The sequence below is a fragment of the Pundamilia nyererei genome, unplaced genomic scaffold (genome assembly GCF_000239375.1).
Source record: "Pundamilia nyererei isolate P.nyererei 1_Seehausen unplaced genomic scaffold, PunNye1.0 scaffold00089, whole genome shotgun sequence".
Classification (NCBI taxonomy): Eukaryota; Metazoa; Chordata; class Actinopteri; order Cichliformes; family Cichlidae; genus Pundamilia; species Pundamilia nyererei.
In genome coordinates this window covers 100,262-122,606 of record NW_005187490.1, presented here as the reverse complement: position 1 = coordinate 122,606, position 22,345 = coordinate 100,262, and the positions used below count along the sequence as shown (strand labels likewise).

The following is a 22,345-nucleotide window of genomic DNA, read 5'->3' as shown; positions in this document are numbered from 1 at the left end:
ACACACACACACACACACACACACACACACACACACACACACACACACACACACACACACACACTTCATTATTGTTATTTCATTACTGTTATACTGCATATTTGAATTCTGTATATCACTGTGAGGTCCTTTCAATCCAACAGAAGCTTTCTTTATGCAGAAAGACTGTCCAACATATCCTTTATCCCTTCTCTGCACACAGCCTAATCATCTCAGCCTCACCTGTCCAACTTTGTCTCCAAACTGCTCCATGAGCCGTCCTTATGATATTACTGGTTAATAGTAATATTACTCATTAATAATCCCAATGAAAATCTTAGTATCTTCATCTCCACCACCTCCACTAGTGCCATCATCTTGAAACCAAACATCACAGGAGGTCTTATCTTATAAACCTTCCTTCAGCAGTTTTACATATATAATGAATCTGGCTGATAATCTATGTCATTGTTGTTCATTGGTGGTGGAAAGGAAGATGGTAATATGTCAGTTTAAAAGAAAATCAAAGCTGCTGTTAGTGAAACAACAGATTTTCCTTCACGTTCCTGCATCTTACCATGCAGACTATGGGCTCCAGTAGCTTATCACTAGGCACGTCCATCCAGGTCATCTCTATGGCCCCAGGATCGCCAGGGGAACATGGCGTCAAGAGGTCATCCACCATCACCTGGTTGTTGCTTCGGGATGGACCGCGGACCTGCAGGAGTAAGGGGGGAAAAAAGCTCCTGTGCAGCACCGATTAATCACACCAAACACTGCAGCCTCCACATGAAGGCTTCATCGAACCCCGCTGAGTCTATGGGCGATCTTTGAGACACCAGTAACTCAATCTCAACTACATACTAAACACAATAACTTAATTAAATTCATGTTAAACTGGTTAGTTTGCAGTATTCTGATAACATTTACAGTAACGGAGTCTGTTAGACTGCTGCACGCCTGAGTGATGATGCTCTTTAATAGTAATATACTGTCTAGTAGCTGAAAAGCAGCTCTAATTCCTCATTCCTCAACATCTGCTTACATACCATGGACAGATTTGACTAAAACCTGAGAGTCAGCAGAAGCACAGGACAGCTGATCACAGGTACTGGAGCTCACAGGCTTGGTTTTTTGGGGTGATTTCTTTTACAAACAAGCTTAAAACAGCTAATTTTTAACAGAGCATGAACTGAACTTTAATCAAGACTTATAAGACCTTATAAGTCCAGGTAACAGGGCCCCTTTCAATAGTTCATTTATATCACAAAGATCCAAGATTGAAGATTTCACAGGTTTCTTTCTCTTACCTTTTTGAAATGTGTGGCAGATTGGACCTTCCTAACGGGTTGCATGAGAGCATCCCGGACGATGATGCTGATGTCGGCACCGGAGTAGCCTTCTGTTTTGCGGGCGAGCTGCCGCAGGTCGGCCTCGCTCAGGCTGTGCGGCGTGTTGCCCAGATGGAGGCGAAACATTTGAGCCCGAGCCGGCTCCTCTGGCAGAGGGATGTAGATACGCTTCTCAAATCTGACGCACAACAAAAATAACAAGCCTGTCTTACAGATGCTCCTCAACACGTACATGAACACACGTACACTTAAACAGCACACAAGAAAAGGTATAACAAAGCAAAGCGTAGCTCTAAAATCAACTCGTTACTATTAAAGTTTAGAGGAAGTGAAGCAGGAGTCGGATACTGGGTTCACTGGCTGTAGATTGACCACTTTTCCTTATTTCTGCCATAAATCCCACTCCACTGGTCGATGCTTATATTAAACACGACCAAAGTTTTAAATAATCAGTCTATGTAGCTCAGACTTCAGGATTATATATAGAATTAGTTTTAGACATTTTTTATATGCTTGGCTCGATATGATATCATCAAGAATGGATATCCCTAATAAGGTCTCAGGCACGCAAATAGCAGCCAGTCAGACGAATAATAACCAAAGTAGGCTTAAAATGTGGGTAGCCTTATAGAGACAGGAGCTAAAATGTTTTATTTCAGGCAGATGATAATTCAATGGGCTGTTCCAACGCGAGTATATCGAGCTCTGAATCCTACAAAGCTCGTTTAGTGGAGTTCAAGAGCCGCATCTCTGATTTGTTTAATAATTCTATAATACACTTTGTATTACATATGCTTCTAACTGGGTATACATTTAAGATTATGCTTCCACAAGACACCGAGTGGATTACAAGTTTAAGATGTTATTAATCAGCTGTGGATTTCAGTGCCACTTCTTACAGGAGCTGTCTTCTTTTTGCATTCCCAGCACTATTCACCAAAAATGCAAGCCTGTACAGATCTGACAGAAAAGCTGATAGCTGCTGGGAACTCTTTAACTCTATTTCCCAAGAGGAGGCAGGATGATTTTTATACTGCCTGCCCTGCTCAGTGAGGTGAGAGCTGTCGATCAGAGCGATCTTTCACTCTGTTCAGTAACAATTACAGAAGGAACTACTTCCTGTTTGAAGCCACATCCTTCTCGTTTCAAGTGAAACTTTTCTTTTTTCCACATTTTAATTTAACATTGAATTCAGCTTTTGTGCTTAAATGGAGGCAAAGTGTAGCTGCTGATGAACGTGTTGTTGGGTACTGCTGGTTTCTCCAAGTGGCCATCTAAATAAGCTGAACTATCCCCCAGCAGCTTGTGTTTGTAATGTGCCCATGGTAACATAACAACATGATGAGCCTCAGCTAACGTCTTCTAACAGATCACACACACAGTGCACTGTTTCCAAAGCACAGACTTTTTTTCATAATTGTTCATCTAGCCAAGGTAATGCGCACTTATTTTGAAAATTCAGTCACTGTCAACGAGCAAGCTCTGGCCCTTCCTGTTTTCCCTGTGGGCAGGTCTCCTGAAATCTTTTCTTCATTTAACACTTTATATAAATACCTCATGGAGGTTGGTCTCTACTCTTTGCTGGATGATCTGTAGGGGCTTTTCTTTACTATAGAAAAGATCCTGTCATCACCCATGTCTGTGGTTTTCCAGGTCTTCCCATGTGCTTCCATGTGTTTTCCTCAGTATGTACAAAATAGTTAGCCACTCACGATCTTAATAATATCCATACTAAATTCTTTTTCTGCATTAACAGCCACAGCACACTTGAAATCACTTCCTGACCAAAGTGTTAAAGTACAGATGCAACACTTCAGTGGTCAATGCAATATGATGGGTTAACCCCTCAACTTAGAATTGAATGTTTGCACTTGAAGCTTAAAGCATTTAGCAGTAACTCAAGTATGTTTTGATACAAAGGTAAAAAGACAATAATCATGCCACTGTCCAAAAATACCTGGAGCCAACATTAAATTCTAAACGTCATAGAGAACAACTCACAAGAAGTTTGGACAATGTTTTACATGGTCAGCATTCAAAATGAGAGCTGGAGCTCAGGTGTGTGTCCACACAAATGCTTTGTTAACAGCTGAGTAGTTTAAAGGAGGAGAAAAAACGACATCAGACTGTGACACCATCCATGGTCAGCAGTCAAAAAGCAGTATGAATCTTAACATTAACATGCGTTTAGACAAACAGATTAGAAAATCACTTTCTGAAATATTCCCCAAATGCAGGAGGATTTAATAAGAATTTAGATTTCAGATTCATCCTACAACAACAACACTTCAAGCCCTGTGGTTTCTCCATTTGGGTTCAAACTAACAGCATCAGAATCTACCCGTGTTCAAAGGTTTGTGTTTTCTTAACACACCAGAATTAGAAGTAACATGACCAGTGTTGGGACTAACGCGTTATTAAGTAACGCGTTACAGTAACTACGTTATTACTGTGGTAACGAGCACAGTAACTAGTTATTATGCCAAAATCAGGAACGCGTTAATCGTTACTGGGATTTAGATAGGCTCGTTATTTGTTACTTCGTGTGGTGGCTATCACGGAGCTTCCAGAGATTCAGTAACATTAGCAAGTGGTGGAGGCCAGCAGGTGGATGAGGGAAAGGGAGGCAAGAGGAGAGACCCGAAGCGGCCGCTGGTCCGAGAGTGTCAGGTGAACTCAACTTCAGGTAAGAAGTTATGACCTGCAGTCCATCTGGGTCAGATATGAACCAAGTTTAGGTGGAGTTTATTTTCGTTACGCTGACTTTTTTGTACTGTGTGCTAGCTAGCATGACGGAGTTTCTATACAGCTGGGTGGGTGCTATGATGTTACTGATGTTGAACTTTATTTTGTTCATAAGGTTAGTTAGTTAGTAGAGTTGCCAACCGTCCTGTAAAAAACGGAATCGTTCCGTATTCAGAGAAAATATTTCATATTGAGCTGAAAAGGAACACAGTTTGTTCCCGACTTCAGCTACAACGAAAAAGACACAAAGCTGGAGTTATTCTGTGCTGCACTTCTTTGCTGCACAGCTGCCTCTTCTTCTCTCTCTCTCCCCCTCCCTCTCCCGTTTCTACTTCAATCATGAAACTGATCAACGATCAGCTGATCGGCTTTTCTCTCTTGTTTGTTTATCGCCCACTTTGCGCCAGAAAGAGGAAACCATTGATAGATTGATGCATATATATCATCAGAACAGTGTACATCACTGTCACAACAGTGTTTGTTTTCATTCAAAGGCTTTATGATTTTTCCTATAATGGTGGGCGGGACGATTTTTTTTTTTTGTCCCAGTCCAGCCCTGTATGCAGCTCATCTGCAGTCTGGTGTTACCTACATCTTCCTACTCAGAAGGCAGAATTTCTGAGTACAATCGAAAGCACCACGACTGCAGTTTTTGTGTTGGATGTAAAAAGCGCACATAACGCTGTGACGTAGGCTAGAATCATGGCGGCGGTCAACGACAGTCGAGGCGTGGGATTTCTCTCATGGAAATATGCACATTATCTTTTCCTTGCTATTGGTAGGTGGCACAGTGCACTTGTGGCAAGTAAGCAAGCTAGAAGACTGGCACTCTTGCTGGGTATCCAGTTATGGAAGAAACACATTAACAAGAGAATTCTGAGTAAAACCAAAGTTACTTTCCCTAGTAACTAGTTACTTTGAAAGTACTTACCCAACACTGAACATGACAGAATTACCATTGTGATGAATAATAACAGTGCAGTAAAAGTACATTTTTTGGAATAAAAAGCCCCACAGAATATAAACAAAACAAACACACACACACAAACATCTGAGATGACCTCTGACCTTCTGCGGATGGCGGCGTCCAGCACCCAGGGGATGTTGGTGGCTCCGAGCACCAGAATGCCATCATTGTTGTTTCCGACACCTACAAAAGCAGAGTGTTAATCTACACAAGCACTTCTTTTGAAACTCTGGAAAACTCTCTTAACCGACTGTAGCAGGAATAACGGTCAGTGTAATTTATTTATACAATATAAACAATGATGAGCTACTGATGCCACACAATAAAATTGTTTATATGGTGTGGAATGAATACCGTACTAACAAGAAAAGTTATGAAAACAGAACATGCCTGACATCACCATCGTTCAACCTAAAGACAAATAACTAAGTCTTCAACTGAGAAATGTGTTGAAAACAATCAGAAAACTGTTTAAAAGGACATCCAGAAAATCACCAAACATTTGTGTTTTTTAGAAGTTCCTCTTGTGGTGCAGAGCAAGCACAGTGAAGTTCTGTGGTTCCGTATGGTTCTATGAACTCTGAAAAGGCTGCTGTGGTCTTAAGGTCCCTTATTTCAATCCATCATGGTGATGTGATCCAGGTTCCACAAAGTGTTAACAAGATTTGCACATTCAGTCTGACACAGATGTGAGGCTGAGAAAAGCCCCTCTTTGCTCACATCATCAATCTGACTTGAAACACTGCAGGCGCCATGTTTTTCCAAATGGCTGTGCCTCAAGTTTCAACAATATTATTTCATACTGCATATTCTTCACACTTCATATATCCGATAGCACTCGTGTGACTCACCCTGCATCTGGACCAGAAACTCTGTCTTGATGCGGCGGGCAGCCTCGCTTTCATTCTCGTTCCTCGAGCCGCACAGAGAGTCCACCTCGTCGATGAAGATGATTGAAGGTTTGTGCTGGCGAGCTAGATCAAACAGGTTTTTCACCAGCCTGAGAGAGACGGGCAGAGACGGAGTGAATATGTCTGAGGGATAGCCATATTAGACCATTAGTTTTTTATTACTAAGAAATCGATTTAGTCTTTGAAGTAACAAATGTTGTAATTATTGCTCATCACCTTTATGCAATTTAAGATGAGACCTTTAAAGATTAAAATTCCAAAATACTCAGTTATCAAAGTTGTTTTTTTCTAGTATTTCTACTTGCTAAATCACATATCAATCTGTTTATTAAAAATATACTTACAAAACTGTTTCAGCTTTATAAGTTCAGGTTTCTACTCTGGTACAGTTGAATATTTATGGAGCTGTTTAATTGATATTCTGCTAGGATAACAAAACAGCTGTCCCCAAGGCTGTGAGGAACTTTAGAAGCATTTCTGATATTTCCTTTTTACCTCACTTAAACAAGTGTACAATACTAAAAATTAGAAACACTCCTGACTCAGAGTGATGCTGAAAAACTAGTTCATCCATATTGTACGGCCTTTACATGACAATTTATAGCACGTTGAGATGAGACTTGTTGGGAATTGGCTCTATGTAAATTACACTGAATTGAAATGACGCATTGAAAACATACTTCTCACTCTCTCCCAGCCACTTCGACATGAGGTCTGAGGAGGAGACAGAGAAGAAGGTGGAGTTGTTGGCCTCGGTGGCCACCGCCTTGGCCAGGTATGACTTTCCTGTTCCCGGAGGACCGAAGAGCAGGATGCCTCTCCATGGGGTCCGTTTGCCTGAGAAACAAAAGACACAGAAGAAAAGTTTGTCTTTAAAGTAGTGTTGATATCAGTGTATGACTGCTTACTGGGTTTAAACAGAATGAAGAGACTTGAGACCTACAGTACCTGTGAAAAGGTGAGGAAATTTGATGGGCAGGATGACTGCTTCCTTCAAAGCTTCCTTAGCTCCTTCCAGCCCAGCAACATCATTCCACCTCACATTGGGTTTCTCCATTACAATAGCACCTACACACACAGAAAACAGTGATGATGACACACCTACTGGGATGCAATTAATAGACAAGGCTGTTTGATTATGACAAAACCAAAGAAAATTGTAAGAAATAATATCATAAATAAATATTTAGCTCCACATGATGGGGTTAAATCCCCCCCAAGGCCACTCACCCATAAGCTGCTCCTGCAGTTTTTTCTTCTCTGGGTTTTCACCCTCACTGTCACTGTCACTCCTAGAACACGGAACATAAAAATCCAATAAAGCCTAAAATGTTGTTGTTTTTTTACATTTAAACATACAAAAAAAGGACATCATACTTGTCATTGCTCTGTGCTTCTTTGACAGGCTTCTTGCCCTGTTTGTCTTTATTCTTCAGATAGTCCTTCAGTTTCTCTGCTCTGTCCAGGTACTGCATACATTTTGCTCGTATACTCTCCTTCGCCTTGTCGCTGTGGGCCTCATCTGGAGTAAGAGAAGATGTTGGCATCAGCAAGGTGTATGCAAAACACAAAGAGCTCAGCTACCTGTCAAGATAAGATACTTACATTTTATGGCATGTAGGAAATATTCCACAGCATGCTGGTACAGGCGCAGAGCCTCCTCATAGTTTTTCGCCTTGTCCTCCTCTGTGGCTTTAGTGACAAGATCAATGGCTTTCTGTAGCAGATGCAGAGATATAATATTAAACCATGGAGTCAAAAACAGGCAATAAACACATGTCATAAACACAGTTTTGTTTTCACTGTGTATATTATACCTGGGCCATCTGCTTAATAGCTTTAAATGCACCTGCTATCATTGATATGCACACAATACACAGCTGTACCTTTCTGTTAGTTCAAGCTCAACAGCCTTTGGTCCCCGAGGGAATGCTTCACTACCATTACTAACTTTAAAATAGTTCTTTCATCTCAGTCCTGACAAAACCAAGGCTCTTGTGTCCGGCCCTGACTGATTCACCGAGGAAGTCAGCCAGTCAGCCTGCTCGCTGATAATATCAAATCATCTGCTAAGAACCTTAGCATCATTCGTTATTATCTAGTATATTTAAATCTCACATTTCAAAGCTCGCCCAGCTTTCTTTCATTAAAGAAACATTGCAAACATGAAACCTTTTTTTTTCCCACCCAATCATCCAGAACTTTTAGTACACACTGTAACTGTCTCCCACTTATTTTTGCATCCCTTCACTGGCTTCCAGTGAAATTCAAAATTGTATTAATAGCATAAAGTCCTACATGGCTTAGCTCTCGCATAAACATGGAGAGCTACTGAGAATTTACAACATCTTTAAGTATCTCAGATCATCTAATCACGCTCTTAACTGTTAAAAACAGAGGTGCCCAGGTTTTCAGGTTACACCTAAACTCTGGAACAGCATTTCTCAGTAATTCAGGTCAGCTGAACCTGTGGTTTGTTTTATAGGATTACTGAGAACTTTATATAAGTTACTTTAAAAAAAGAAACGAAAAGCAAAGAAAAGAAAAACAATCTTTCTCCTATTATTTTTGGCTATAGGTTTACATCTGATGTATGTATAAAAGTTGCGTATATATATATTTCGATAAATGCAAGACCATGTGCTGGAACATATTCACTTGTGTTTAATGTGTGGTTTTATTTAAACTGTGAAACACTTTGTAACTCTATTTATTTAAAAGTGATAAACAAATAAAAGTTGTTATTATTATTAAAACAAAGAACAAGCTATTCCTTAAGACAAATATTCACTGTGCTGCTTATAAAGCCAGTCGTCAGACTAAAATAGTCCCCCCCAAAACAGCAACGCTTTGTTTTCAGTCCTTTTAACTGAGCGAGCAGGGCCATACAGGCCGGCTAACGGTGACAGCAGATACCGTTAGAAACACCCTACAGGCGAGGCACAGCCAGTAGTACCCGCAACAAAGCCTGTCGTTTCTATAATATATAATCTAGACGACATATTTATTGTAACACCAAACCAAGGCAATCTTACTATCGGCTGTTTTGTTAGCAATTTAGCTTGCAGTACATCCAGCCACCTTAGGGTTTAAGAGCTAACCGTTATTTTGTATGAAGGTAGCCGACAGGCTGGAAACTGTGTTTTGAATTAGAATCTTTCTTTAATCGTTCAGTGGAAAAAAAATAAAATTATCTACCAAATGGCTCGAAGAGTCTTCGTAGCTTCCAGAAAATTCTTCCGCACGCAACCCAGTGTATTCAGAGTTGTAAAAAACCCCGCTTTTTGCTCCAATTATACACAAATCAAAGGCTAGCTCTGTGACCAAACTGAAGCGGGCTAACGTTAGCCAGCTAACAACAGCCTACCTGTAATGTTGACGTTGTCATTTCATCTCACTTTAATGTGACACGCGCAGATTTCTGTCCTCTGTTCCTCCCCAAAGGTGGACACCTGAAGAAGTGATGTCTTTACCAGCCCTGTTCTGTACGAGGACTGCACGCTCCTGTCATGACAAAACAAAACAGTGGCTAATGCGGCGGCTAGCAAAGATGACAGCTCGACCCAACAAGACGTCAACCAACAGGGGCAGTGTTGCCAACTCCTCAGTAAGGAAAATCGCTATTGGTTGTCCTAGAAGTCGCTAAATGACGTCATCGCCTAATTTGCATAATTGGTCATGCTAATCTAATCGTAACCTATGTTGTTGGAGAGAGAAATAACATCGTGGAAGAGACATAAAGTGAGTAAAAAACGTCCTAAATGCATTTAGAGTTTATTTAGAACTACAAATTAAATTTCTTTTAGCAATTATTGTTTTTTTTTTAATGTCACAATTCCAACCCTGCTCCTTTACCCGGTTTTGGACCGGCAAAAGTGACCCAAATTAGGCACTCTGGTGGAGTTATTTTGGCTACGTTCACATTGCAGGTCTTAATGCTCAATTCCGATTTTTTGATCAAATCCGATTTTTTTGTCTGCTTGTTCCCACTATAAATAAAATGCGACAGCAAACGCGCTCTAGTGTGAACGCTCAAAGCGGCCCGCATGCGCAAAAGAAGACGTCACACACAACGAACTCCGTTTATACCCAGAGCAAACAATATTGTTTGACTGATGACCGTTAATATAAAGACTTCCGACTTTACGTTTCCCAATTTTTACATGATAATGTAAATAACCTAATAATTATCCTTATTGCTGTTTTAGAGGAGCGGTGCTTTAAAGGATAGTTGCAGATTTCTGTCAGAATCTACAGATGATACAGAACAAATAAAATGTTCACGTTTCTCCAACGTTGTCTTCCCAACAGTTTCACTGACATCTACACTGGATGGCCAGGAAGCGTTCGCGATGTCTTCTCCGGCGCTGATAATTGGCGTCTGTCTTGTGTCAGTGACGTAAAAGACGGATTTAATGCGACATGACCGTTCACATAGCAGTCGCTTTCTGAAACATCGGATATGTATCAGATTCAGTACCACATACGAAAGTGACCCAGATCCCGGATGTGAAAATATCGGATTTGTGTCGTTCACACTGTCACACCATGATCGGATATGGGTCGCATAGGGTCAAAAAAATCGGATTTGATGCGCTTTCGCCTGCAGTGTGAACGTAGCCTTTGTGTGTGTGTGTTTATAAGTAGTTTTAAACCTTGTGATCCACAAAACAGCATAAGAGTAAAAGAGTAAAAGACTTTAGCGACTTTTTTCTAAAAAAAAAAAAAGTCGCTAAAGGGTCTGAAAACTCGCTAAATATAGCGACAAAGTCGCTAAGTTGGCAACACTGAACAGGGGAGCTCACACGTGACAGCTTCCGGCGAAGTCTACCAAGGGCCCGTCGTAAAAAAATTTTTTTTTTTAAAATCAGCAAACATGTAGTCACCACATGAATTATTAATAATACACCAAGGTTATTATATTCTCAGAATTACATTTATATATAAATGTAATATTTTTCCGAGACTATAGAGACCATTTAACTTGGAAAACAACTTCCGGTTTTGTTGCTAAACTAATAAACTTGACAAACTTCAGGGACCTTAGCAGATGTTCAATGGCCTGCAACTACTGCCACCTAGCGGCCACAGCCACAAGCCTTTCTTTAAAGGCAGGAGTAGTTGGAGAAACACTGCGCTCATGTGAAATCAAGTATTTGGGAACGTTGTAGAGTACCCAACTGAACCATGCGAGAAAAAAAAATTATGGGATAGTTAAATTATGTTTGTGTGTGGTGTGTTTTAATCTGTACATATATTGTGACTGTATTATATAAACCCAGAACACAGCAATATAAAATTGGATTTTGAGTGTAATGTTCACTCACACTCTGATGGATGCATCAGGGGCAACTCGGGCTTCAGTGTCTTACCCAAAGATGCTTTTCAGCAAGCAGCCTGGAGGAGTCAGGAATCGATGCACCGGCCTTCAGTTGATCTTCCACCTGATCCACAGTCATCCCTGACAGACGCACCAAATTATGACCCCCACCAAAAATCTTCCTGACGCTTTTCCTCCACAAACACGTTGAAAGATCTATGGGTACTTCTTTGAGCAGCAATTTTGAAAAATTATAAATAACACATTATAAATAATAAATAAATGATAAAAGAAAAAAAAGTATTGAAAAAAGTACTAAAAGTAATCAGTAACTGTCCAAAAGTCCAGCCAGTCAATGTAATTGTGCCATTCAGACTAACCTGCCACTAATATCTGGATGTCTAGTCAAAGTTCACTAGAATGGAAACAAAAAAAATGTTTATAGCGTGTTTAGTATTAAAAAGGTTCAGTTATCATAAACACAAAGATGCTCTGGTTCATCTGACTGAGCTGTGGGCCACAAGTCATAACAACTGCATTAAATCATATCTGTTATTAACCTCTGTCTCTCTTCCACAGCATGTCTTTTATCCTGTCTTCCTTCTCTCACCCCAACCGGTCGCCCCTCCCTGAGCCTGGTTCTGCCGGAGGTTTCTTCCTGTTAAAAGGGAGTTTTTCCTTCCCACTGTTGCCAAAGTGCTTGCTCATAGGGGGTCATATGATTGTTGGGTTTTTTTCTCTGTATCTATGAAGCGCCTTGAGGCGACTTATGTTGTGATTTGGCGCTATATAAATAAAATTGAATTGAATTGAAGTCACACAGAAAACCACTGAAAAACAACACCTTGGTTTCTGTAACTTACAACAGTTTTATTGGTAGGTATGTACATTTGAGATTACTACATTGTTATCATACATTGTATACCGTCTCTTGGAAGGAAATCTAAAATACTTTGCATATGACAGGTTGTCGCAGCAGCATTTATCCTCGCGACTTTTCAGTTTCATGATTGTGTTGGACGCAAGCTGCCACAGATAATACCTTTGGTTCCACAAACCCCTTCTTTGAAGCGTTGCATAGACAGAACAGCCACGATTTGAGAACAAAGAGAGGAAGGAGATAAAAGGTGTACATTCACAGGTTTAAAAGGGGTTTGACAGGTTAGTGCATCGAGCTCAGAGAGGAACAGGACGGCCTCGTAGCTTCTTAAACTTCACATAATCAGATCAGGTTAGAGCAGTTAGAGTGACAAGAAAGCAAAAGTGTGGTGTAAAAGCGTATCCCTTTCACTACTGCTTCAAATGTTGCAGAAACTGACTTCATGCCAGGCTGAGCATAGCTCAAACTGTGACGTTTTAAGGGAAGCAAAGCTTACTTCAGCTGTAATACAGCCAACATTAACTGTAGCTTGAAAAGGCTTAAATCGCTAAACAGGAAGTGAGTGTACTGTGATGAATTTTCACATTCATTAAAAGAAAAAGAAAAAAGCATCACAAGGACACGATGTCCCAAATGGGACAGAGGTCATTCAGGCGGGTGACTGTGCTCCGTATCAGAGAACCGGGGTTATCTTGTTTTCCTATGTTGCAGTCAGTGCGCACAATGGCACATTGTGTTCTTTTGGACCTCAGACAGAGGCTCTACTGAAGGGTAACTTCAGCTACATGTATCATGAATAAGCTGACAGTGATTAAAATGTGTTTATTACAGTCACGTTGAACTCATTAACCAGCCAACGCAGGCAAAATGAACTGAAGGGGGAAGAATGGTCAACTTGCATATATTGGAAAAAATAAAAAAAAATCTGGTTCAGTCAGTTAAATATCACGTGCATCACATTGTGTCTGTCAGCACACTGACTACATGAACACCAACACTGCTGCGAGTGACCAGTACAACTTACAAGCGCTCATCATTTCTCAACATTTAACACAATTTTAGCACATTGGAGGGATAAACAAGAATGAATGGCTGGCATTCTTTTTCCCTGTGCTAACTTTGCATTATAATCAGTATTGTTGATGTTAAAGGGAACACCTGCTGCTCTTTTCCAACTCGATATTTTTATTCTGGGACTCCACAGGAGTAGCTCTGCTTGATTTACAGTTTAAAAAAAGATAATTTATCTACTAGACCCTCAGATGAGCCTTGATCTGCTTTAAATGGGTAATTTTAGCCACAGGCCCTTAAAGACACCACCACCCTTTCAGTAAAGGCTAACTTTATTCTGATTGGTTGATTTCTGAAAGGTTGCTGAGGGGGGGAGCTTAAGTTTGAGAATCATAACTCTCAATCAAATCTAATCTGGGAAAGAAAAAAAAAAGAGTGGGGAGGACAAACATCTGCAGCAGGTTATAGCAGAAGGTTTCTGTTAGGTGAATTTCAAACTAGAGCTTTTTACATGTGTACATATACTCTTTTCTTAACCTTGCATCCTGTTTTTTTTTTTTGTTCCTTGAACTCAACCCATGAGTGAGTGAAAATGAAATTTAAATGTGGTCACCACATGTGCACCTGGCTGCTTAACATGAAGTCTGTCAGTCTGATAAACTGGAAATATCGAAATGACGTTTGTCGGCTTTGTTGGTCTTTGGCAGCAGAGTCACAATATTTGTTAAATGAAGAAACTGTTTTTACAGAATGAGTCATTAAGCTGGCTGATTATTTCGAGCAAACAAGGAAGCTGAGGAAGGATCGACACTTTCTATTCTTGGACCCATTATTTCCTCTGCGCTCATTAACTTGACCAAACAGAGTGCAGTACTTTTAGTTTAATAATAATCTGACTTCAAGGCAAAAAATAAAGATTTTCACATAATTTGGCTGAGACTTCAAACTGCTCTCTGCTTTAGGTTCAAACTGGGATCACAGGTTTACAAGACAATAATTCCTAAACTGAGGTGACTATAAAAACAAGGCAATTCCAGCTGATTGCATACAAGATTTTCAATAAGCTACATGTGCTGTCATATGTAGCTGCCTTTCCTCAGGCTTCCAGAATTGGACCTATGAGAAGAAAGTTTGATTTATGGGGAGGGGAGCCTTAAAGAGACAGGAGACAAAACGTCTGATTGGCTGAAACAAGAGGGCAGAGTAGTAACTCTAAACGGACTGCTAGAGGAAAAATAAAGAGCTGGAAGCGAGCGCAACAGGTCCACCTAATATGAGAGACTTAAGGTTTAATATTTTTCACTTTGGGTGCTTAAAATGAGAAAAAGTCACTGTAGAACTTGTTGGGTAAACTCAGCCATTCATGGTACTCCAGAGGAACACTGATCTTTGAACATTTAATCACCCAGAAATAAGATATTACAACTTTCCTGAATCCGTTTTTTGTTTGTGTTTTAGGAGGTGAGGCAGTTTTAACATTCACTGTCAGTTCACTGTCAGCTCATTGTCATGTGACGCTCCTGTTAAAAGGTATTTGACCACACAAATGCTGATGTGGGCATGGCAACCAGAGAGGTGTAATCACAAGCGAAGCAGAATGAGATGAGACGATGTGGTAGTGTAGGTGTCTGAGTCGCGGGTGGGGGAGGTAACGCACGGTCATGTCATATATAATCGTCTAATACAGAGTCCAACATCAGGAAGTCATGCTTTCAGGAGATACACACTAAAAAATCGTAACATTGTTTACACTATAAGAGTAATACTATTGCTTGTGCATGTCTGAAGCGTAAAATTCTCTTATTGTGTGAATTAAAAAAAAGGGAACACTATAAAGAGTGTCTCTGACTACAAGTAACAAGGCACAGTTGGTGATCCTGATTACAACAGTAGTTTGGGATAATGTGCTAAAACTATGAGGCACACTATCAAGCCAACGGCAGCGTGCAGCGAGGAAAGACACACTCGTCCGCAGAAATCTTTCACGCGCACAACCTCCGCTCGGGTAACTGCATCGCGACTCTAAAGCAGCGTCTCCCTCTCACAAAGACAAACACGCACGCTTTAAAAAGAGCCCAAAATACACCGGAAGGCTGTCGTGGAATGATAGGCAGAGTAAAAACTGGGAGCGTTTACCAATCTGTGCTCAGTCAGTTAAAAAAGCCTTCCTTTAGTTTGATGCACTTCACTAACACGTTTCTTAGAGCGCACAGGTGCTGCAATCTCATAAGCACATCGGCTGCATCAACATCTCATCGGATATTTATAATGAAATATATTTAAAAAGAAAAAGCCCCACAATCACGTGGAATGTTATGAGATTGTTAACTGCTATATATATGTACACACTTTTTGTTTTCTGTGAAAACAGTCTCCCTTCACCTCGTGACTTAAAACAAAGTGCCCCTTCCTTGTACCTCGCCTCGCAACGCAGCTGACCACAAGGGCCCGAGGAGAAGCTGGAAGAGAAGGCACATTTTTGAGACAATCAGACAAAGCACCTCCTTGGGTTAAGGTTCCCCCTGCAGCACCACGCCAGGCCTGACTTCAGCTGTGAGCGGACAAGTTGGAAAAACGAACAAGATATTAAAAAGAAATGAAAACGAGAAAGAAAAAAGAATCCTCTCATCCACGCTGTCAGCATTTGGCGGGCTTCACGTCAGAAGACCCATGCGAGTGAGTTTGGCTGACAGGAAGGAGTGCAGGACGAACACCACTGGCTTTGGACCCGAGTGGAGATCAAACACCTGTAGGGTGGAGGGAGGGAGGAAGTTAGAGAAAGGAAAGGAGGATGAAGAAGAAGAAAAGAAAAATTCAAGATATCCAAGATATTCCCTTATTCAAATGCAGATTATTGTTTTATTTGTTCCTCAACACTTTTATGGAAAATGGAAAATATTCCAGCTTTAATGCAATGGCCTGAATAGAAACAGTTTTCCAGTTAAAAAAAAAAACAACATTTTAGTATTTTACTGTCACTGACCAGAAATATCTTTATTCCTGTTCTACAGATCCCTGACAGGTTGCATTTTACCTTAATTTTATTTCATATTATTTCATTTTACTGATCTTTATTTGCACTTTGACTTGCCTTCTGTGGATGGAAATGTAATTTCTTAATCTAAGGAATATAGTCCACAATAAATAAATAAATAAATAAAATCGTAATCACAATATGTTACAACCAGTGACAGTATCTCAAAAAGTCTGACATCATAATACAATTGAAAAGCAGAATTAATGGCACACTATCCACTACTGCATACTGTGTGGCACAGCTGGAACAGCTATGTGGTGGAGGTTCTTTAGGCATAGCAGCTCTCTCAGGCTAGTTGGTAGACGGAAAACTAAAATATGCAAGTGAGCTTCCGGTCAGTTTGAGTGCTGTAATGTAAATTACTGTTTGTAATGCACGGGTAAGTGAGCTTTCACATCTTTATGATAAATGAACTGTAATTATTCATGTACCATTAGCTTCAGTTCGCCTTCTTGTTGACATTCTTTTCTCTTTTTTCCCCCATAATGAAAAACTCAACATGATTTCGGCTGGTTTAGCGTTTCAACACGCAGACGGTAAAAAAACATTGATGGAGATTCTGTGTTGAAAAAATGAAGCCAGTCCTAAACCTGCATTCTACCTGAAAGCCACCAGATGGCGATAGCAGGGGCTGCAAACACACTTTCAATCCTACTGAAGTCTACGGGAAACAGCAATTTTGCTGAGGACTTTATGGACTCAGTCACGTGCTTTGGGTCATTTTTTTAAACTATTAAATTCAGTTATTTAAATATTGGTCAAACGTTGGCTAACCACTTGTGATAGACAAGTCGTTGGTTGGCCCCGCCCGCCTTGTCACCACTGTTCCCTCTAAGCTGAGCGCGTGAGCAATCGTGCACTGCTGACACAGTCTTACTTTAATTCCAATTCAGGCTGGATTTTTTTTTGTGCGCAGCGCAGATTTTCTGTGTGGGGAGACTGTGTCAGCACTCAGCGCGCTCAGCTTAGAGGAAACAGTGCTTGTCACAATCAAAACAGCAGAAATGTTGTGGATTTAGAACAGACTTCAGAAACTAACCGGAGACGACATAGCAGCTACGACCATCTCTTACATAAACATATGGTATATTTGGTACATAAATATTTCAGCATGACGCAAAAGTTTTAATAAAACTGAGATTTAGGAATATTTTTGACATTCTTAGGTTTAAAAAGATTTTCCACTCACAATGCATTCATAAACTGACAAGTTGCTTTACTACAATTTACCATTTCTCCCTCTGGACCTCCGAAGTCAAGGTACAGGTTGCGTATTCCATCGTCGGCAGACATTTTAAGCTTCTCGTAGGGGTATCTGTACAGCACAGCCCCCCCGCTCGGGTCGGCTGGCTCCCTCGTCACAGTGAAGCCTTTTTCATAGTGTAGAGTCAGCCTAACTTCCTGTCTGTTCAATGTGCAACCTAGCGGAGAGGGCGACAGGGGAAAGAGCTCAAGAAAAAATAGTGCACAGGTGAGTCACAGGGAGAAATGTAACAGTGCCGATGTGCAGAGGCTGGTTCTGGAAAACGTTGGGCTGAAACTAAAATGTTTTTCATTCTATTATTACTTTACCAGTTTCTCAATTATGTGAAGTTTTCTAAAACTAAACAGTTCTATGTTCAAATACATTTTTTTCATTAAACTTTTCAAAACACAACAAATCAAAAAGTTTAATGCAGTAAAATATTTAAGGAAAACACAAAGAGTGATAAACAACTGAAACTGATTTGTTTACACATAAATGAACGTCAAGCTTTTGTATCAAACCGAGTATGAATTCAGATTTATTATTGTAACAAATCCACTCTTACAATAACAGTGCTGATTAACAGTTGCAGTCCAAAGACAAGTTTGTGTTTTATATAAAAATCCAGGCAGCCTGCCGCAACGTGACCGTGAGGTCATCTGATCTGAAAGCATTTCCATGCGCATTACTGTAACCTGAATGGCCCAAATGTTTCTGCACAACTGTGTGTTTGTGTAGCAGCGGGACAGGGAAGGAGAATAGGAAAAAAAAAAAGGCTGAGGCTTTCCAGTGCTGTTCCGGCAGCCAACTATTGTTCTGCACAGAGTGGAAACATTCCCCTTTGCTGCCTCCCATTTCTGCCTTTCCTACACAGAGCTGCTCTTTCTGAGCGATGGCACACTGTTGTGAGTCAGCTGCTGTCAGAAGCTTCCTGTCACAGTCCAAAGTACACAGGCCTATAGACAGGAAATATTTTATCTCTTTATTCTATTGCTCTTCTTCAAGTGGCATAGACGGTTTAGTTCACTGACTAATATTTCTTGATTTCCACTTAACATTTACTTGGAAGGAGGTAAAGGTGAACCCACATCCTCTGGTTCATGGTCTGCTTACAACACGCCTCTGCTAACATGTGTGTACCAACACAGAGCACACACATCGAAACACGTACACATGCCACAGTGACGTAATCCACTGTGTTTGTACAGAATAATAAAGTGCCTCCTGTGGGCACAAAACCATCAACCTATTGTAAACTTGGAATAAGATACACTGTCAGATTTACACACAGATCGGACACTTGGGTCACCTGGGTCTTTTCACGTGTGTTGTAATTAAATGTTCTTTTTTTGGTACTGGTTTTATTTTGTTGCATTTATCCGCGAGACGGTCCGTGAAAATATTGTCGGACATAAACCGTCCGTAGCACAAAAAAATGTTAGCGACTGCTGGTCTGGACCACACTACTGAGTTTTGCTCTTTCAAATGAGCCACAGTGCTCAAAGGGGCACAATTGTTGTTTCTCATTTTGTTTTTGTACTCAGGAAAAATGCTGCTGTGTTCAGACACCAAATACTAAAGAATAAGTCAAAATAGCAAAGAGAAATTAAAAATGCCTGCCATGAAAGAGTTCGGGTTTTAGGAGGTTAAGAACTCAGAGGTTTTGGTCCATATGACATGACTGTGTCACGACAGCATGACATGTGGAGGTCACGATCCAGTTGATCAGCAGTTTCTCTCCCTCTTCTCCAGTCTGATGCTCAGTTTGAGCTTCAGCAGGTCTTGGCCATATCCACATGTCAAAAAGCTGTGATGTACACTTGTACCTAACAAAGTGGCCTATGATTTTTTTTATAACCATTTAGGCTGACCGTGCGGTAAATGAATCAGAAAGCCAAACTAATTTTATATTATCAATAGAGTATTTTCAAGAGACCATTGTGATTGTATTATATCGCCTGTTACAGCAGTGCGTCACCTGTTATTCATCAGCCATTGCTGCTAGCAGAGTTAGCATTTAAAGCTGCAGATACTGCTAGTACACCTGACCTCAGATACCCCTGTCAGTACTTTATCGTGTGGTCGTCTCTTTCTGCTACATGCTAAGATGGTGGCTGCAGGTTCACACTTATCTTAATGCCAGTTATGACGACACATTTAGGTTTCCATGAAGCACTTAATTCAGCTGCACCTGAAACTGTGAGCTAATTATTTAAAATAGCAAGTGGATGTTAAGAAAAACAAAACAGGCAATCATTCAGACCCTAAAACTGTTATGCTCACAGTTGGTGTGGGCCACAGCTTGTGAGTTTGGCTTGATGTGTTTTCAGCTTTGCTCATGATCTCCAAACTAAAGACTATAAATGACACCCACTCACCAATGGAGACTTCTTTGATGATCTCAGCGGCCGTGTGCGTCCCCTGCACGAGGGCTCGCGTCCATGATGACAGATCCCAGTGGGTCTCCACTCGGAAGATGTGGGACTCGATGCCCCGGCCCGTTCCAGTCCGAGTGGCAAACACCAGGTCTGAACCCTGGGCGGGAGAACTGCGGGCGCTGCCTGAGTGAACCAGTCTGGGGAGACATGACGATACAGGCAGAGAGAACGTTATTGAAGGAAGAAAGACAGAGGAGGGTTCATTTTACTTCCCCATAACCCAAACTACATATTTAATGATTCTCCAACTCATCCCTGTGCTATATACTTCTTCTTCTGGTCAACATGTGGAAACCACAATATCTGTAATGTTGCAAGAGCATGCAAAAATCTTCAGCTTGTCTCCCACCATGTCAGGCCTGCGTTTGTCCGTTTAACCCAACTAAATGCAGCATTAACGTCATTACGTTGCAGTTCCTGATTATAAAGAAAAAAGTCACAATGTATTCTGCTGTAATCGCAATCAAAGATAATTCTGCTTTCTTCCAACCTGCCGTTCTTCCAGTTAACATATCTATGATGTTTCTGTGGGTCACTGCCCCCTCCCATCGGTAGAGATTTGGAAAAGATTAGTTGCTGCTGTTGAGATGAGTTCCTTTGATGCCGGCAACTAGAAATTTCCAGGTACTTACCACAAAAATTACAGCTCGTCAGCAGTTCCAGGAAAGTTTCTTTTGACACTCAGCTGATCTGCTGTTGAATATTTACTCACGCTCAGGCTCAAAGGCCAACAGTTCTCATTTTTAGCAAAAGCAGAAACATCTGCACAATGAAAGTGAAAATGAAACCCACTTTGCGAATACAAATGTAATAACAAACAGAATGTAAGGACCTTTAACCTCCTAAGACCCGAAGTCTTTCACGGCATGCACTTTCAATTTCTCTTTGCTATTTGGGCTGATTAGGACCTGATGAATGTAAAAACCTGATTTTTACCTGATTTTTGTTTCTAAAAATAAATAAATAAATCCACACATGTGGACATTCGTTTTAAATTTCGATAGAACAGTGGCAGTATAACATCCTCGTAAGTGGACATCAGGCCGTTGTAGAGCAAAATTTGGTGCTTTGGTCTAGACAACCCAAAATGTGATGTCCACATATGTGGACGCCAGGTCCTCGGAGGTTAAATATCATAAATGTTTCTGTTCAGCAGCCAGACTCTTTTCAAAAACAATTTTTTTTAACCAATTTTACCAAAATCGTATGATAACAAAGGTTTATTTATTATATATAAATACAGAGCATATATATACTTATTACTGTCAATGGCATAAAGCTCTTTTTAAGGATTTAAGACTTTTAAAAACCTGAAACATCTGATAAAATATGACAAAGAAAAAAATGTCACGAAACTAAAAATCTGAAAGCAGAGCTGTCAGTAAAGATGTGAATAAAGACTGAATGTAACTGCTGGTGTGTTTACCTGGTGGCGAGCAGCGGGTGTGTGAGCACAGGCATGGACCAGGACTCTCGGCTCCACGGCACCGATTCAAATAGCAGGATGTCCTTCTCGGTCAGCGCCATGACCACTGGTCTAAACTGCTGGCGTCCACCTTCTAGCTGGACCTGAAGAAGAACGTTGAGTACTGCTTAAGAAACCTGGCCTTGATCACACAGTTTAGCGAACTATAGGCCTATTTCCAAGCTGCCTTTAGTCTCCAAGGTTTTAGAGAAAATTTTTTTAGTCAACTGAAAGATTTTCTAGATGAAAATGGCATCTTTGAGGTTTTTCAATCAGGTTTTAAAACCCTTCACAGCACAGAATCTGCATTATTAAGGGTTTTGAATGACATCCTTCTGGCATGTGATTCTGGTAACCATGTTGTTCTTGTCTTGCTTGACCTAACTGCTGCCTTTGACACCGTAGACCACAATATTCTAATTTCTCGATTACATGATGTAGTGGGTATTGGTGGCACTGCACTTAATTGGTTTAGGTCTTATTTGTCAAATAGAACTTTCTCTGTCAGCCTTCTCGGTTATGAATCGTCTTCTGCTCCTCTGTCATGTGGCGTCCCACAGGGCTCAATTTTAGGGCCACTGCTCTTTTCACTGTATCCATTGTCTCTGGGTTCTATCCTTAGAAGGCATCGGATCTCATTTCATTGTTATGCAAATGACTGCCAAATTTATTTGCCACTAAAGCACAGGGATGGCATCTCCATAAAACCTCTCTCGACATGCCTAGATGACATTAAAGCTTGGTTGGCTCTAAACTTTTTAAATTTTAATGAAAAGAAAACAGAGCTGTTGGTGTTTGGACCCAGTGGTACCTCCGAGTCGTCCTCTGTAGATTTGGGACCCCTGGAAGTCTATTTTAAACCTGTTGTTACTGACCTTGGTTTTAAGTTGGACAGTGATTTTAAATTGGACAACCAAATCAGAGCAGTGGTGAAGTCCAGTTTTTATCATTTAAGGCGACTGGCAAGAGTAAAATCTTTTCTTTCGAGGCAGCA

The 22,345-nt window shown here is 40.7% G+C and overlaps 2 protein-coding genes across 2 annotated transcripts in view; both read right to left on the bottom strand.

The window, feature by feature from the left end:
- Positions 1-9,568, bottom strand: part of vps4a (vacuolar protein sorting 4 homolog A) — a 12,104-nt gene extending 2,536 nt beyond the window's left edge. The window contains exons 1-10 of the mRNA XM_005739044.2: positions 9,322-9,568; positions 7,560-7,671; positions 7,332-7,476; positions 7,185-7,246; positions 6,903-7,022; positions 6,635-6,791; positions 5,895-6,043; positions 5,145-5,226; positions 1,290-1,509; positions 557-697 (exon numbers count right to left, since the gene is read on the bottom strand). Coding sequence (XP_005739101.1) covers positions 557-697; positions 1,290-1,509; positions 5,145-5,226; positions 5,895-6,043; positions 6,635-6,791; positions 6,903-7,022; positions 7,185-7,246; positions 7,332-7,476; positions 7,560-7,671; positions 9,322-9,342 — 1,209 coding nt within the window. The 5' untranslated portion in view covers positions 9,343-9,568. The remainder of the gene's footprint in view (positions 1-556; positions 698-1,289; positions 1,510-5,144; positions 5,227-5,894; positions 6,044-6,634; positions 6,792-6,902; positions 7,023-7,184; positions 7,247-7,331; positions 7,477-7,559; positions 7,672-9,321) is intronic.
- Positions 9,569-13,075: 3,507 nt separating this feature from the next.
- The window catches only part of sntb2 (syntrophin, beta 2), a 32,078-nt gene continuing 22,808 nt past the window's right edge, over positions 13,076-22,345 (bottom strand). Inside the window, exons 4-7 of the mRNA XM_005739043.2 lie at positions 21,313-21,455; positions 19,827-20,023; positions 17,433-17,623; positions 13,076-15,912 (exon numbers count right to left, since the gene is read on the bottom strand). Of these exons, the coding sequence (XP_005739100.1) occupies positions 15,820-15,912; positions 17,433-17,623; positions 19,827-20,023; positions 21,313-21,455 (624 nt within the window). The 3' untranslated portion in view covers positions 13,076-15,819. The remainder of the gene's footprint in view (positions 15,913-17,432; positions 17,624-19,826; positions 20,024-21,312; positions 21,456-22,345) is intronic.